Consider the following 16,915-nt stretch of genomic DNA (forward strand, 5'->3'; position numbering starts at 1 on the left):
AACCCTTAACGCCTTCTCCGGGCTCGCTCCCGTTCACAAGGGTGAACGTTGGATTTTCTTCCCGCGGGCAGCTCTCGATCAATTCGGACAACAAACTGCCGGAGGGAATAAACAGACCGCCGCCCCAGGATACACCAGGGAAGGTGGGTAGGAAACACGCCGAGGGGAGAGCGGAGAAAAAAAGCCGCCGCCGATCTGCCCCGGTCCAGCACAGCAGCCTTCAGGAGCTCTCGGAGGACACGGCATACCCGCAGGCCGGGCACAGTACGGCACCCGCTGCCGGTCCTCTCGCCCGATGACGGGGAAAGGTTGTCGATTGTCACCTGCATCGCAAAAACGTATTTTCATCTTGTAGAGCGGCTCGAGTGATAAGCAGGTCTAGAGGGCAACTAAAACTACAAGTTATTTAAAACAACAAAGTAAGCACTTTATTTCCATTAAGCATGTTGTTTTAGTATCACAATGGAATGATGAGAAAAACGTTTAAAAAAAAAAAAAAACAAAAACAAAAACAACCAAACCCCCAAAAGTCTCTAATCCCCACAAACAGCAGGGAGGTTTTTCAAGGCAATTTAAAAACAAAGGGAGTGACAGAAGTGCCAAAACAGTCCCAACATCACGAGTCTCCTCCTCCGAGAGGCGGGCAGGGGCAGGAAGGTGGAATGACACGAAGGTACGAATGTCTGAAGTAGTCTTTGGCGCTTCTGCCTCACGTCTGATACGTACATGATCTCTCGAGACAACTCCACAGAAATCTCCGGACGCAACAAAGTGCTACGTTAGTCGAACAAAACCCCAGCGAGAGGACTTTCCGTACAGTTGAGATGCCCCACGGTTGGGCGTTAAGACACATCCTGCAGACGGTGCTGACTCCGGCTGGGGGCCTTTGGGTTGGGAAAAGAAGGGGGGGAAGGGGGGAGGGGAGAAGAAGAGAGGAAGCGTGGTGCGTGAATCCAAGAAGATGTGCCCACGTGCAAGACACCGCGTCCCGCAGTACTGACGGAACCAGGGAGGAGAGAAGGTGGCGGCAAAACGAAACACGGATCCGTTCCCTACAGTGATCAAAACAGCGAGTCCAGTGCAGTAACTATAGTTTCACAGTTCCGGGGGGCAAACTGTCGTTGCAGAGTCTGTAGTAACGCAGGTCATTCACCAGTCTGTGCACATTTTGGGTAAACGATGGCAGATCCTGGAAGAGAGCAAACACCACATTGTACCGCAAACAGAGTAATACCCTCCAGGCACCGTCACGCAGCGGAGAAACGGAAAGGAACCGAGAGGGCCAAACCCCGCCGTGGGTTTTCATACACGAGAAGGAGAGAGCCCTTCCTCCAGAGGCTGAGCCCGGGAAGCACCGGTTTCCGCAGCCCACACGCCCCAGAGCTGCTCCAGGCGGAGAGCTGACTGCAGGGAACCGGGCTCCGTTCCCGCCTTCTGGGTGTGATGACCTCACATCATTCACACGACACGAACGGTCACGACACGGCCATCGGCAGCAGCAACTGCTCACGGCGTTGCTGCCAAGGCTCCCTGGCTGCCACGTTCCCCACGACAAGGGCCAGTTTTCCTGCAGGGCCATTGCCTTCTGGAGTCCAGTGAGTCTCCCGAGGCTCCTTTCCTACCTTCACCCTTGGTTTCAAATCCCCTCCGCCTCCCACGGGAGAAGAAACACTCCATGGACAAGCAAGCTTCGGCAGACGGGAAGCTGTGACCCGCTGCACTGCCGTGATGTTCCACAGGGAGGTTATGGACCCCCCGTTTGCTCCGCACTCATACGAGGAGTTTGAAAGAGTTGTGAGCCATTGCGCCTACTCCACTGTTGACTGCGCTGTAACCCTCAAACATCTGGCCAGCAGCTGGAGCGAGATTTTGGCAAGGATCCGAGTGTCCCGCTCTAGAAAATGTCAGTCTACCTCTATGTAATATGTACTATTACACAAAACGTCTTTTCATCGAGTAGAACACCCCCATACGTAGTATGTTTCCTTCCTCCCGGAAACGTATTACACAGAACGGTCAGGGTTGGAAGGGACCTCTGGAGATCATCTAGTCCAACCCCCCCCCCCAAAAAATGGCTCCCCGTTGGGGAAGCCATTCCCTAACCGCCACAGCAGTTCAGCAGTCCGAGAGATGAGACGGCAGTTCCGTTACCTACGGTGAAAAAGTCCTTGTTGCTGAGTAGGGAAGGGTTTGCAAAACCAGGGGGAACTGCCTCAAAACGCTGCCCCGAGAAGCTCAGGGCTGTCTGCCAGCGCGTTCTAGGAGGAAAAACTCGGCGCATCCCGGGAATACCGGCACTCCGCCGCAGCATTTTCCCCTTCTTACCCTGTCCATTTTGAAATTCCTTCCCAGCACGTTTTTCTGGTTCGAGTCCACACCATCACAACTGGCCAGGAACTCGGGGAGAAAGGCCGAGTAGAAGCCATCAAAGTCCACTGAGGCCATATTGTAGGTGGCAATGCCGATCTCCTCCTGCAACAGGTCGTGCGACTTGTGGACGAGCACCTGGAGTAGCACGTTCACAAACTGGAACAGCATGGTGGTCCGGAAGATCTTCTGCACAGCGAGAGAAGCACACGGTTAGGCGTCTTCCCCCCTCCCCAGCAATCCTCCCCGCAAGAGACACCACGGCAGCCCCAACGGTGCTTCGCAAGTCCCAACTCCTCAAGGTCAGAGCGGGCAAGCGAGCCCGGCTGCACGGGGCCGCTTACCGAGCTGTCAGCGGGGTCTGCGAGCTCTCGTGAGCACAGTGAGAATTTTCCGAGCCGAGCCAAGATCACAAACGGCTAAAATCAGCTTTCAAGTTAATTTGGCCGCGCTTACATCATGAGTCTGACTCAAGTTTTAAGCACCGGCATTTAAGCAAACAGCATCAAGTTCTGTTCAACCTCCGGCCAGTTTTAGCCCCGCACAGCGCTCCCGAAAGCCGGGGAATCTGGCTAGCTACCTCCAAGTCTGCGACAGGCAGCTGTTAACGGGGGCTGTCCCTCAGCTGTGACCACAGAAGCTCTTTCACGGGGTAACCAGAAGGGTAAGACCCTGGATTCCAACTCTAATCCTTGGCGACAGCAGCTAACGGGTCTAAATTAAAGGGTCCGGAGGATGCGTCCTACGTGACAGCGACGGACAAGCACCTGGCAGTGACCGGCTGTAAGTAACGGATACCCCGCGGCTGACCTAGACGAGAATGACGGAGGGACTCTGCCACCGTCCCACCGGTGATGCCAATTTCTACTTCCTCAGACAAATTGCACCGTCACCGCGCCCGTTCTTTGCCATCCTTTGTTGTCAGAGGAGGGAACGCATCACGGCTTTGCTTTGACTCACTGGAGTTGGGGTCCCTCCCGTGCCCGCTGCACCAGTATCGGGGAGGTGGCAACGCCACTCTGACCAGCAACGCGTCCCGTTAGGATCACAGCAACCAACCAAAGGCTGCGCCACAAAACCACCCCCACCCCCCAAATCCTGACCTGGAGTTTCTGAGCACTTTAAAACGAGTCTCCGAAGAGCGCCTGCATATTACCGTGCACAGAGCGCGCGCCGGTCAACCAGGACCCACCTTGTGGTAGAGCTTCTGCTTGGTGTTCAGCGTCTCCAGGTAGAAGAGATTCTGCTTGAAGAGGTGAATGTCAGGTTGCAGGAAGGACTGGCCAAACGCCTACGAACAAAGGAGAATTGAGGGAAGGGGACCGATATTACAACGGATATCAGACCTGCCAAGGCAGAACATCATCATTTTCACCCCGACACCAGAAAGAACCCCCGAAAGCCTCCGCAGCTTTTCAGTGCAGCAAATTAATACGAGAGGTGTTGTTTAAGTCAACCGCGCTGCTGCCAGACCAAGGGGAAGGAAGGGACTTTGGTGGGAACCCGTCAGTATCCCTGCAGAAGAGTTGCTGCGCCGGGTCCGTTGGGAACGGGTGGGCCAAACCCGCACCGAAGAGGAAGGTGGGTGCTGAGCACAGCTCCGGCGGCAGGCAGTTGGCTCCCGAAGGATTTGGCCGTTTCTCAAGGACGCTGCGTAAGGCAGCGCAGCGAGCATGAACACCGGTTTTGTTCCCAAACTAAGTCAAGAGACAGAGGTGACTGGCAGACGCGTTTAACGCGTAACTGCAGTATATCGGAAAGAAGTTAGAGCTGGGAGGCCGACCTGGGGATAAAGAGGCAGGAAAGAGCCTCGCAATAAAATTCGCCAGACTCCGCTGAACTAGTCTGGTAGCCCCACACAGACTTCACAGGGGAAAAAAAAAGCACTTTCTACACCCTGAGCTCCTCTGAAACACCGTACAGATGTGGCGGGCAGAAGCGGTAAGCTCCGCACAGAGGTAGGCAGCAGAATTTTACCAGTTGCCGCTCCAAGGCATCACCAACAGAGGAGTTTATTTCCCCGTATCAGCCATTTATTGCGAGACGGATCAAAAAAAAGGTCCAAGTCCCTTAAAGCCTGAGCCAGGTCTGGACTGGGATCTCCTGCGGAAACCAGCACACAAACTAATAATATCCTCAACACAAAACACTGGCTGTTCTCGCAATGGAGAACCTTTACCGAAACCCCAAGACCCTGAGGGTTACGCTGCTACGGGAGAGAGAGATGCTCAGACAGCTCTTCACAGGGACCAGCTTGGGCCCCAATCACATCGAAAGATCTCAAGATTAGGAAAGGCCAAGAGAGAAACACCAATACAGTTTATATCAGTGCAAGAGCTCCCTCTTCACTCGCCGATCAGGAGGGACCCAGGGAGAAGCGCTCCACGATGGGGCAGCTTTGCAAGAAGTCCTCCCACCTGACGTCTGAGCCCACGGTCCTGTCCTCCGGCGTTCGCTGCCCTCGGAGGAGCAAGCCCTGCCCCGAGGCTGCAGCGAGCGGTGCAAACACGCTCTGTTTACACCGAGCGGGGCCGGAGGGCAAGGGCCCCACGCCAGCTACGCTGAGAACACATTCGGAGGCTGATTCCCCCCCCCGTACAAACCGTACAAGTTCATACAAGACATCTTGGTCTCAAGAAAACTTTCCTGCGCTGAAGATTTGTCCTGGTGTCAGCCGCAAGACTTGTAAGAGAAGTTAAGCGGGTCAGCGTCAGTGATGTATTTTTAGGTCCAGATGCAGAACGAGGCACGGAAAGGAATTAACGTTCCTTCCTCACTGCTTGCTGCCCGGCTCAGCGAGGCGCCGTGCAAGACCACTCTACAAACACTTTGATTTTCAGCAGTTGCCCAAGGCAAGACCTCACTCAAGACACGGTCTAATTCTCACCAGCCACACGTTTTAACGCGCCGCCAACAAGGAGCGCATATGCTCCATTGCAGAAAGGGTTCTGGATGACGGCGGGAGCAGCCGAGTTACCTGCATAATGGCACTGAACTGCGCTTCGTTCTCCATCTGCTCTTCTGCTGCTCCTCTTTGGACGCTAGCCAACACGCTGGATTTGAAGAAGTACCGCCAATTATGGTGGAGGACCCGGAAAAGCAGCTCGAACAACTCCGCTTTCACATCAGGAGATGAGCGCTAGGAGGAGAGGAAAACAAACAACTCCAAGCAGGCTGCTTGTGCTGGAATGCCACTCGTCCCCTGCATCCCACTCCAGCAGCGCCCTCTCAGGCGCTAGGTACCAGCCCAGGTACCAGAGCATCAAAGCATCTCCTCCTAAGGAAGGCACCAAACTCGGCAACTCTTGGATCGTGCTAAGAACACATCACCGAGTTTTGAGTTCTACCTCCCGCTTTGAGCCCGTCTGTTATTTTAGCCTCTCTTGACAATTCCTGACAAAATCCTCCACCCACACCACTTCCAATTCCCACTGCCTCCTCGCCCAGTTTTCCCCGCATAGGGGCTGACGTTTACGGCTCTTGGAAAGCAAAAAGCTCCATTGCTCCCACACTCCCATCCATGCCTTCCCTTCCCTTCCCCTCTCCCCCTTCCTTCACCTCGCGTAAGAACAGTCCTACCTCCGCAATGATGGGGTAGACCTGCTCCATGCACAGTGAGATGACGCTGGGGAGAAAAGGCTTGAATACTTGGCCCGGCTCTTGTACCACCACTTGCAGAATTTTCAGAAACTTCTCCACCACCCGACAGCCAGTGCTGCCCTCATGGAGGATGCTCTCCGCCAACTGCTCTCTGCGATAAAAAACCCGAAATCATTGCATAGGAACCTTCCCAGAGATCTGCATGGTTATTTAACTTAAAGGAAAGTAGGTAGTGCCTCTCAACTCGCCCGACTACTACAGACCAGGTACGTTAAGCCACAGAAGGGAGTTAGGTTTTGACTGAGGATCGATAGCTTCCCCCTCCCCAACTAAAGCTTGAGTGATGGGGCACCCTCAGATCTTGGGTAGGAGGTAATAGGCAATGCGAGAGTCCAGTTCAGTATCACGCACTTCCAGAAAGCCCGTGGGAGAGCTGGAAATGCGCGATGGCCTGTGTGATCGATGTGCACGGGCTGGGCGACTTCAGACCTGGAAGCATGCTCCTTAGATCACAGAATCATAGAATGCTTTGGGTTGGAAGGGACCCCGAAGATCAACCAGTTCCCACCCCCCTGCCCTGGGCAGGGACACCTCCCACCAGCCCAGGTTGCTCCAAGCCCCGTCCATCCTGGCCTTGAGCACCTCCAGGGATGGGGCAGCCACAGCTTCTGTGGGCAACCTGCACCAGGGGCTCACCACCCTCACGGTCAAGAATTTCTTCCTCATATCTCACCTAAATCTCCCTTTTTCCAGTTTGAAGCCATTCCCCCTCATCCTACCACTCCATGCCCTCAGAAAAAGTCCCTCCCCAGCTCTCCTGGAGCCCCTTTGGGGACTGGAAGGCCACAATAAGGTCTCCCCGGAGCCTTCTCTTCTCCAGGCTGGACAACCCCAACTCTCTCGGCCCAGATTTAGCCCTGGACCATGACAAAAGCCTGGACACAAAGCGGTTGGAAATGTCACACTCTTTAGGGGCAGGGACCCGTTGTGTGAGCTGCTTACTAAGATAAATGGGGGATACTAAGGGATAAGAAAGAAGCGACCAACATGGGACAATACCTGGTGAACATGTTTAGGAAGGTCTGTATGATCTGCTCGGTGAAAGGCACTCCCATCTGCACCCTCAGTCCTTGAAACAGAGTGAGGAAGAAGCTCAGCATCTCATCTGTCACATCTAAGAACAGAACAGGAAAGCCAAAAGAACGTGTTAAGGTAACGTTTAAAGGCATCGACAAGACTTTTACGTCAGATTTGCTCCTCCCGTTCAGGGAACCCCGATTACTCTTGGAAATTTAGCAGCAGGGTCACCATTAGAAACTGAACCCAACAGCCACTACTGCAGGGCTTAAGCCCTTTAAAGATTGTTCATTAATTTCTGAAAACTACCAGGGATGACAAGTACAGCCAGCACCCAGCAACTCGGAACAAATAGGACGCTATCAGCAAGTCCGGTGTGCCTAAGCTGGGGGCTTGGAGAAAGCTCTGGCGATGGTCTGGGCCGATCGCCATCGCTGCTTGTACAGGGTTAACAGGAAACCCAAGGAAATCCAAAACAGCTACGCAGCTTGGGACGGCTAGGAGACAATCCAGCTCCTCTTTGTTGGTTTGTTCTTTTTTTTTTTTTTTTTTTTTTTTTGGCAGGAACTGAAAAAAAAAAACAACCCTTCTGACGTGAGAAGCCATCTCCAGCACGTGGTTATGCAGTTACGCAGTTGGCTGATCAGCACCCGCAGCTAATTCTTCATCAGTCCTTTTTAAAGGACTTTATTAAATAACCAGGGTAAGCTGAAGCCGCTCAGCTCCTCCTTTATACAGCCTTTTATCGCCAATAAATAGCAATCGCACGAGGCCGCCAGCCTGCTCTGAAAACAACAGTTCACTGGAGTCACAGCATCAGCTTGCTCTCTCGCATCCTCTCTGCGTTTCAACTTTGTTTTGCCTCCTCCGTGCCTGCTTCACTGTGAAAATCCCACCTAGCTCCACAAGTTTTCCCAAAACGCCTTGCTCTTCACCAGAGAAGCTGCTGTAGTCCCTCGTAGCTACCCCGATGCGATACGAACTGTTAAGTCGCCGGCCGCAAGACTGCCAAGCAACAGTCCTGGTTACATCTCAGGAGCTTTTCCTGTCCAGGGGGAAAAAAGCTCCCCGCGTCGTTTGACCTAATCTGATGAGAAATACTCCTCTTTGGCCTCAAGCTTCTGGAAAGAACTTAAATAGCAAACACAGCCAGACAGGGTATTTTAAATTTGGGGTTTTTTTGTTTGGTTTTTTTTTTTTTTTTTTTTCGTGCTGAGGATCAGCTCCTTCTTGTTTCGCTGCTGAACACGACACAAAGCATCTCCATCTTCAAACCTTCGCGCCTGTATCCTAGACGGCAGAGAAGACCTGCCTTTCCTCTCCTGGTTCGGCCCAACCCGCCCCGAAATACAGACTCACGCTACGCTTAGGCGCCGCGAGTCCGTCCCCCCCCCCCCACTTCACGTGACCGCCACCACGATTCCGCGCTGATGGACTTTGGGTGTTATCGGTAGGTCATAAAACTACTCACAGCATTAAAGCCCGTCCTATGGTTATACCTGACTGATGAATGAAAGCTGGGAAGAGGGCTAGTGAGACCTGCACGGATTCTTGCAGCGACTGATAACAGATCTGCCGAGACTTGGTGGATTCTCCGGAGATACTTTCTACAATATCTTCTAAAACGCTGAGCGTCTGATGGATGATCGCTTTGGCTGCAAAACAAGAGAGGTGATACTTCCTGTGCGTGTCAAAACTACTCAAGAGGCAAGAAATTAAGAGAAGTCAAGTTCACACGCCGAGTAACTAAAAGAACCTACAAAGTGGCATAAACACCAAACCCCGGCTGGAGTCAAAAACGTTCCCAAGTGTGTGTTCACGTTTTAAACCTTTAACCAGGTTCAATTAGGTCACTGCGTCGTTTTCTTAAACTATACAGGTTTACTGCCCTACAGCTGCTCAGGCGCAGAGCTGAGGGGAGCTGTAAACAGTATTATTCACGCTACGCTAACGCTAAAAAAAAAAAAACAACCAAACCCGACAGCCAAAAAAAAAGCGGCGCGTTACGGCAGCAAAAAATACTGCAGGTTTCTATTTCTGAAAGCAACAAGCGGAGTGAGACGCAATCACGGCACAGGCTAACCCAAAGGCTGGGAGAACTGAACCGGTTCGCTTCAACCCACGCGAGCAGCCGGCTCGTGTTCTTCTCGCCAGCAGCCAACCACCCTCTCCCATCCTCCCGCCCTGCACGCAGCCGACCAGCGTGTCGGGGTTTGTCAGACGCTGTGACAATATTTCAAGCGATTCTCAAAGAAAAAAAGAAAAACAAACCCACAAACCCCAAAAGCAGTCCCAAAACATACATAGAAACTTCCAAAGGTTCCCGGACCCCATCAGTTCAGGGCTCTCCTCCAACATATGTACACCCTCCACGGTACTTCCTAAGTCCGTAAGAAATCCTTATTTTCCCCTTAAGGTTTCATAACCATAATCTTCGTTAACGCTGCCTCCAGTCGACGTTTCTAATACTCCAGCGTGGCAGCCCCAGCATTAGGCTGGTAAATATTCCTAATGCCATCGCTGCGATCCCAAGTTTTATCACAAACTTGACCCCACCTTCCCCGCACCACTGAGGAAGAACGGGACTTTGATGGAAGTGTTTACAGAAAACCTGGGACGAGACTGCCCTTGGTGCACCCACAGAAGGGCGTCTCAAAAAGAAAGAGGGAAGAAAAAAAAAAAAAAAAAAGAAGAAAGAAAGAAAACACCACGCGTTCCTTTCCTGTCCCTCCCTATATGCTAAATACAGTTTCTCCGCCAAAATAATTCTTGGCAAAAGTGTTTAACGATGCCTATCAGCAGGTGTCAGAAGACAACGCACACCAAGAAACGCAGTACTTACTGTCCTCCAGCTGCACTTTCCTCTGTGGCAAGATGGCATTGGCTTTTAATTGGCGGTATTCTCTCGTGAGGGCAGAGATTAGGCTGGCGTGGTTGGTGGAACGAACCGCCCACTGCTGTTCGCTCTCCGGAAGATTTGGCCAGGGCAGCAACAATACGTTCGACAGCGCTCTGCACACCAACACCTGGGCCTAGAAACGACGAGATATTAAGCAAAAAAAGATGAAGTTTTACCGTGTTTGTTATTCGCTTCAGGCGCGAGCACAACCCTACGGTGAAGCGACATTTTACAGCTGTCCGAGACATCAGCAGCGCTCGCCGTTTGAGGGAAGAGTTCCACGGCAGAAGGTGAGGTCAAGTGAAAACCATCAGCTCCGCAAGGTAGGAGAGAAGCAAAGCTTCGTGACTTAAGGGCTGGAACCGGTTCCCAGCTCCGCCAGCCCGTCCCTGCGACGGTAAGTCTCTGGTTTTCCGTATTCGTAAAACAAAGATGATACCGCTTTCATTACTCCTTGGCTGGTTTACCCACTAAGCTTCTCTGCTCCTAAAGCGCTTTCTGCCTCCGTGCCAGCACCCAATACAACCGCATCCCAACCCCCACCGTGGCTTTTCAGCACTTCGGTAATACGAATACCAAGTTGGAGCGAGGTACGTGGAATGCTAACGTTAAGTTTCCCCTAAAACTTTACGTATGTCCGAATCAAAGCGTCCGTACTTTTTTGATGCAGGGTCAGGGACTGTCAGGGAGTGAGAAAGGAGTTAAGATCCAAGAGGTGCAATTGTGTTTTTTTTCCTTATGCTGTTGCTTGAAATACATCATTACTGCCAAACTCTATCGCTCACTCTATCCCAATCCTGGATATCCACAGGATATTTTGGTTTTGAGGTTATACCTCGCCACGGTGAGAACTGAGGCACAGCTTCCCAAGGACACCTAACCTACGTCCTTCACGTTTGAGACAAATCACCTTATCAGGAAGCCGCTGAGCAGAAGTGTCCGTGATCCTGTTGAACACCTTCTGCACTGCTGGGATGCCGATCAAGAACACCGGTCGCACCGTGGTGGCTAAAGAGACTAGCAGGTGGCACGCAGACAGCAGCAGCTTCTCCTGCACCTGAAACAGAGGGGACACGCGGTCAGGCCGCCCACTGACACCCTCCCCCCCGCACAACCAGACAATGCAACACTGACATCGGGCAGCACAGCGAGCTGCCACTACCAGGTTTTCGCAAGCAAGACGGTTTGTAGTATTTATTTCACAGCATCCCAGACTGGTCAGGGTGGGAAGGGCCCTCTGGAGCTCCCCCAGTCCCACCCCCCGCCAGAGCAGGGGCACCTACAGCAGTGGCACAGGACACGTCCAGGAGGGTTTGGAATGGCTCCGCAGTGGGAGACTCCCCCCCTTCTCTGGGCAGCCTCTGCCGCCCACACAGGAGAGAAGTCCCTCCTCAGGTTTAGATGGAACTTCCTATGGTCACATTTGTGCCCGTTCCCTCTTGTCCTGTCACCGGGCACCATTGAAAAAAGACTGTTCCCATCCCCCTGGCACCCTCCCTTGAAGGATAAGATCCCCCCTCAGTCTTCTCTTCTCCAGACTAAAAAGCCCCACGTCCCTCAGCCTTTCCTCACAAGAGAGATGCTCCAGTCCCCTCATCATCTCTGTAGCCCTTTGCTGGACCCTCTCCAGCAGTTCCCTGTCCTTCTTGACCCGGGGAGCCCAGAACTGGACACAGCGCTCCAGATGTGACCTCCCCAGGGCAGAGCAGAGGGGGAGGATGACCTCCCTCCACCTGCTGGCCACGCTCTGCTTGATGCACCCCAAGATGCCATTGGCTTTCTTGGCCACCGGGGCACATTGCTGGCTCATGGGCATCCTGTTGCCCCCCAGGACTCCCGTGCTGGCCATGCCCTTGTTGATGCACACTTATGTGCCAATCAGAGCATAGGTCAGTCCCCTTAATACTGCGGAAAAGAGAAATTTCCCCGCTTTCGAGCCATTAGACTGAATTTATACGCCTGTGAGTTGCTTACTCTCCTCTTAGCTTGACCTACAGCGCTATTCAGAATTGCTCTTGGTCTAACCTCGCTTGAGACGTTTGCTGTGGCTCCTCAAAACGAGACAGCCAGCTCTCACAGACCGATTCACAGCAGGACACCCAGCGCGGTCCCGAGCAGACCGCCAAACACCTGCGCGCAACAGCACTGAGGGTCTCCTGCTCCAGACGGAGCATAGCCTCAGCCCAGCGCCGACGGAGGTACCTTAGAGCTGATGAGAGGTGTGATCGCCTCCAGAGCGGTGGAGACGAGAGAGACGAACTGCTCCGGGTTCTGCCGGTGAACTTCGCTGTAGAACTGGGCGAGCCAGTGCGCGTAGGCTTGCAGCGCCGCCAGGGACTGAGCGTGGCTGCGGAGAAGCAGAGCAAGGGTAAGGCGCGTACACGGGATAAAAAGTACACGAGGAGGACAGCAGCAGGAGGGCAGAAGTCCCGAGCACGACGGGTAGTTGTGACAGCATACCGGGAAAGAACGTTGGCATTCTCAAAGTCGGCAGCTTTTTCTTTAAAAAAAAATTGTTTAATATTGTCTTTTTTTTTTTTTTTTGTCCCAGACCGTGTAAGTTCAAGGCATATTTAAAGGCAACTGGACTCACCCACCGAGCGACAGTATTAAGCCAAAGGTATAAATCGATACGGTCAAATTACAAGCAACCGGTAGGTTGACTATGACTATATACTTTATAATGATACTCCTGGCACAGTGCCATATTAAGATTTTTGAGTCAGGACACTTCTTTGGGACCAGACAGGTGTCCTCCAAACGTCTGACAGCGCACCTTCCTTCGGTTAGCATCAGAAAACAGCTCATAGGTTTCGTCAGGGGCATTGGAGAGAGAAAAGGATGAAAACCCCTCGCTAACGGACCGTGGATAAAACCTCCCAAATTATTTTAAATCAGAAAAGGAAAGAGACCGTTAAAAAAAAAAAAAAAAAACAAAAACAAACCATCACTTGCACAAAACTCAGCGCTAGTAACTTGGGATTATTAGGAGAAACCCGTGGAATTCTACGATGAAATCTAGCAGGGGTTTTTCAAGGAGCTGCCACAGTTGCAGGCTGGAATAAGCACGTGACGCGTTTAAAAGAACCACCTTAAATTCTGCTCACGAAACACCAGCTGGTAAGAAACAGGTTTGTACTGCACAGCCTTAGGAGTGGGAGGTCTCTAAAAGGCCGTCGCAGTGGTGGTGTATTACCAGCAGCATCAAGATTTCACACCTGACGTCGACTTCTGGATCGAAGGCATTCGTTTGTTTCAGAAATGGCGCGCGCGGCTGGAAGGCACACGTTTGTCTTGGAAGCCGAGGACCCGAAACCCCGCACTAGGAAGAACACCTTCTACCTGAGCCATAGATCTGACTTTGGTAGCAAAAAAAAAAACCAACCAACCCCATAAACCGGAGCTACCTACCGACAGCGGATCCGTTTCTTAAAATAGACCTATCGTAACGCTTATTGCATCATTTAATTACGCTGCAAGAGAACTAAGCTGTTAGTACAGGGCAGAATAACCGTTCGCTTTCAGAGCTAATATAAGGGGCATTTCTACCTGTCACCACAAATACATTTTTCTTGAAATACCCCGAGTACATCAATTTGAGGAAACGGTGGTCCAAAACGCCGGCAGCAGCCTTGACCTTCACCGCTTAAAAGGCGGCACCCCCCTGTTTCGCCAGCAACCACTGGAGAGATGCGCTTTACGGACCATTTGCCAAGCGAGCGGTTAGAGCACCGGACCGAGATCTAACGCTTCCTCCCCGCCCTCCCCCCCCCCACGTAGGTGCCCAATTCGGATACGATCGTTTGAAGCGCATCTTCTCATACTCACACATCGATAAGGTCGGGTTTCAATACAGATGGTACCGCAGTTTCGATGTTGTACAGTTTAATTTGGGATCCGTACAGCGTGACTTTTACCAGCCTGGAAGGGAACACATACACGGCAGTGTAAAGGGACCGTAAGATGGATATACACACGTACAAACGCGCTCAAGCACCTTATGTGAATGCAGCTCTTGGCAAGTCCGTGGCAATATTTAGCTAATAAGTAGACGAGGTTTAGACCATTTAGTTGAAACGAATTTAGAGCCTATTACATCGTTTGTGATAAGATGGAACGAGTATGGTGTTCCCGCATGGGAATGAAGAAACATAACCAAGGCAGCTGTGTAAAGCCCCGAAATTCTGTAATTTGCAACTACGTGTTAATTAAGTTTCTAGGAGGCGACGAACCAAATGACATCCGTCTTTCGGATTACACGGAGCTTTTCGTTTAAGAAAAGAGGTGTTGGTGATTCAGCTTTGAGAGCTACAACTCCGAAGTAATCGGACTCCACGTCACATTTCATCGCGTCACAAACGCAGATGCTGGAAAAGCAGCACCTCAATTTTTTCCAGGGACCGATTTTATTTAATCCCCCCTTATTAGCTATCGTTTTGGTTAAGGATTTAGAAAGCCGTCCGGGAAACTTCGCACCGATGAATGCAACAACGAAGGTTCCGGCCAGCGAGTTTCTTCGAGTCCTTCTCAATTTAATCGTAACAAGGGGAGGCAGAAAGAAACCTCGGTTTTCACACTCGCTGCAACCGCGACTCCCCCTCCCATACCTACCTCTCCACCACCGTCAGAGCATCGTTGAACCTGGCAGCGAACACATCCCCGATGAAGTATTCTGCTAACCGCCCGACGGCCTGCAGCAAGGAGCTCAGGTCCCTCAAGGAGCAGTGCAAACGGCGGCAGTCGTTCTCCGCGGTGATGTTCAGCCTGTGGCCTGAAATGACGCGAGGGTTCATTAGCAATGAAGCCGAAAAGACCCAAGTGTAAATAATCGTTGGCGTTAATAGCCACTGATTAAGAGCCGAGCAGTCTGAAAACTCATACTTCAAAATCCTCGTGCAAATAAAAAAAAAAAAAAAAAAAAACACAACACCACACATAACCTTGCGAGTAATGAATACAGCTCTTTGGGATGGGAAACCTAATTACAAAGCTACAGGAAATGCAAAGTTTATTCTAATTACATTGCAAGCATTCTTCTTAAATTAGCTCGGCAGTGGGTCACAGTTCAAATCAGAGCAACCGTCCAAGTGACTGAAATACTCAAACCGAGTAAGACGAGTTCAACTGTTCCGACTGCCACACTTCAAATTCCTCTTTAAAGGCTGAAACGGATGTTACCAACCACTTCAGCTTTTGACACGTTTGGTTTCTTCTATTTGATACTAATGCCTAAACCAAAAAGGCTCCTGTTTGTAATCTGTTGACATCAAAAAGCAATCCCAGCTCTGCGGAGAAGGCCATTACTCACACTCCCTCTGCTGGCTCTGCCGCACCAAGTGTTCCAGCGGGAGAAACGCGTTTGGAACAAGAGCGTATTTGCTTTTGATGCGAAGCGCGGTGATTTACTTTCGTATTTCTCAGACACAAGAAACACACTGACGACTACATTTGCCAATCTTATTACCTGTGCAGTCGTCCAGGTTGGGCGTACCTGGCTTCCAAACATTCCAGACCTTTTACTAAAAAAGCAAACGCGTTCCGCAACACCACAGCTCAAAGAAATTCTGTTGTACTTCCCCCCCCCCCCCCCCCGCCCGTATTTAAGCTCGGATTAAGTTTTCAGCAACGAGCTTGCCGTTCTGTACCATCGGCACCCGGTTCCGGCTGCATCTCGGCTGCTGCTTCTGATCCAGCAGCGAAACAGCCGTGACAGCTTCTAACGGACGTTGTTGCTACAGCATTCAAAACCTACACGTGGCTTATCCTAGGTCTGAAACCATCCTAAAATTGCCAGTATTTTTTCCTGAACCGTCTATACAACAATCGCCATTCTGCCATGTATAGCGGTAGTGAAGATGTAACAGATTCCCTTACGGGTCGTACCAGAAAGCTTAAATATAACCTTAGCCACAATCTTCTCTTCTACAGATCTCACCACTACTACTTTTCGTATTCCTCAGGAAGGAGCAACAAAGCTTCGCTCGTGCTTTTTCTTCATTTGAGAGCGCTGGTATCCTCGTAAACTACTTTAAAGGCTCCCAAAATGCCAGGTAGGTGAGTCTTCAGAGACTACTACTGCATCCTAAACACTTCATCCTCTCACTGACTCGCAACGGTCTCGATTCAAGCCTAAATAAAGAGGCTCTTACGGCGGACAACTTCCCACCAGATTTGAGCCCAAAGCAAACAGGAGTGCCACCTTTCTTTAAAAGATTTCAGTGGAAGGAAAAAAGTAACCCTTATCCCTCCGTGTTACTGTAGCATTTGATGCTGCGTACTTGTTCTTAACGCGTATGGTATCTTCACTTCAAGTACCAGAAGAAGAGAAGAACCAGACCGATAAATAAATAAACCGCGTTATTAGATTTTTCTCTGCTATTGGAGTTTGACTACTGAGCCATCAGACATCACGCCCGTGTTCAGATCCTCAACAGAATACGGAAGAAGCAACGCCAAAGCAGGTCTGGAGTGTTTTTGCAACCTGGTCTTCACAAGGTGAGGACCGCGGGTGGTTATTACCTGTCCCCGAAGTGACCACAAACTGCTGGAGTCCCAGATACACTTCCAAGTTATCCTGCAGAACCGGAAACTAGAAGAGACAAGAAAAGAGTATGATTTGGGGGCTTGGCAGACGGTCAACACCCAACTAGTAATTACTCCGCCAGAGCACAGCTTTCGTATTTCTCCCTAGCGCCTTCGGAACGACATTTGGAGCAAAGGCCAGTCGCTGGGTCGGGGGCCCGATCCTGCACGCCACAGCTTCTCCCGTCTTGAGAGCTGTCATGAAAACAACACGTCACCACCACCCTGAAGGCACCTCCCCGCGGTAGCTCTCCTTCTCCCACAAACACCAGCCATCAGCCTAACAAGACAACGGTCTGTCAAGTAGCGACGGCGTCACAGCGTGCCACTGGTCCGGATACACAGGTGGATGTATAACCCGGACCAAAACGCGCAGAGGAAGGGCAGAGC

General features: G+C 51.4%; 1 protein-coding gene across 1 annotated transcript in view; it reads right to left on the minus strand.

The window, feature by feature from the left end:
• Positions 1 to 402: 402 nt before the first annotated feature.
• The window catches only part of XPO6 (exportin 6), a 61,055-nt gene continuing 44,542 nt past the window's right edge, over positions 403 to 16,915 (minus strand). The window contains exons 12-24 of the mRNA XM_082490833.1: positions 16,463 to 16,532; positions 14,555 to 14,714; positions 13,772 to 13,864; positions 12,146 to 12,290; positions 10,854 to 11,000; positions 9,887 to 10,076; positions 8,544 to 8,699; positions 7,027 to 7,141; positions 5,947 to 6,118; positions 5,345 to 5,506; positions 3,560 to 3,658; positions 2,326 to 2,556; positions 403 to 1,189 (exon numbers count right to left, since the gene is read on the minus strand). Coding sequence (XP_082346959.1) covers positions 1,088 to 1,189; positions 2,326 to 2,556; positions 3,560 to 3,658; positions 5,345 to 5,506; positions 5,947 to 6,118; positions 7,027 to 7,141; positions 8,544 to 8,699; positions 9,887 to 10,076; positions 10,854 to 11,000; positions 12,146 to 12,290; positions 13,772 to 13,864; positions 14,555 to 14,714; positions 16,463 to 16,532 — 1,842 coding nt within the window. The 3' untranslated portion in view covers positions 403 to 1,087. The remainder of the gene's footprint in view (positions 1,190 to 2,325; positions 2,557 to 3,559; positions 3,659 to 5,344; positions 5,507 to 5,946; positions 6,119 to 7,026; positions 7,142 to 8,543; positions 8,700 to 9,886; positions 10,077 to 10,853; positions 11,001 to 12,145; positions 12,291 to 13,771; positions 13,865 to 14,554; positions 14,715 to 16,462; positions 16,533 to 16,915) is intronic.

Source organism: Vanellus vanellus, assembly GCF_965231255.1.
Source record: "Vanellus vanellus genome assembly, chromosome: 14".
NCBI classification, from domain to species: domain Eukaryota; kingdom Metazoa; phylum Chordata; class Aves; order Charadriiformes; family Charadriidae; genus Vanellus; species Vanellus vanellus.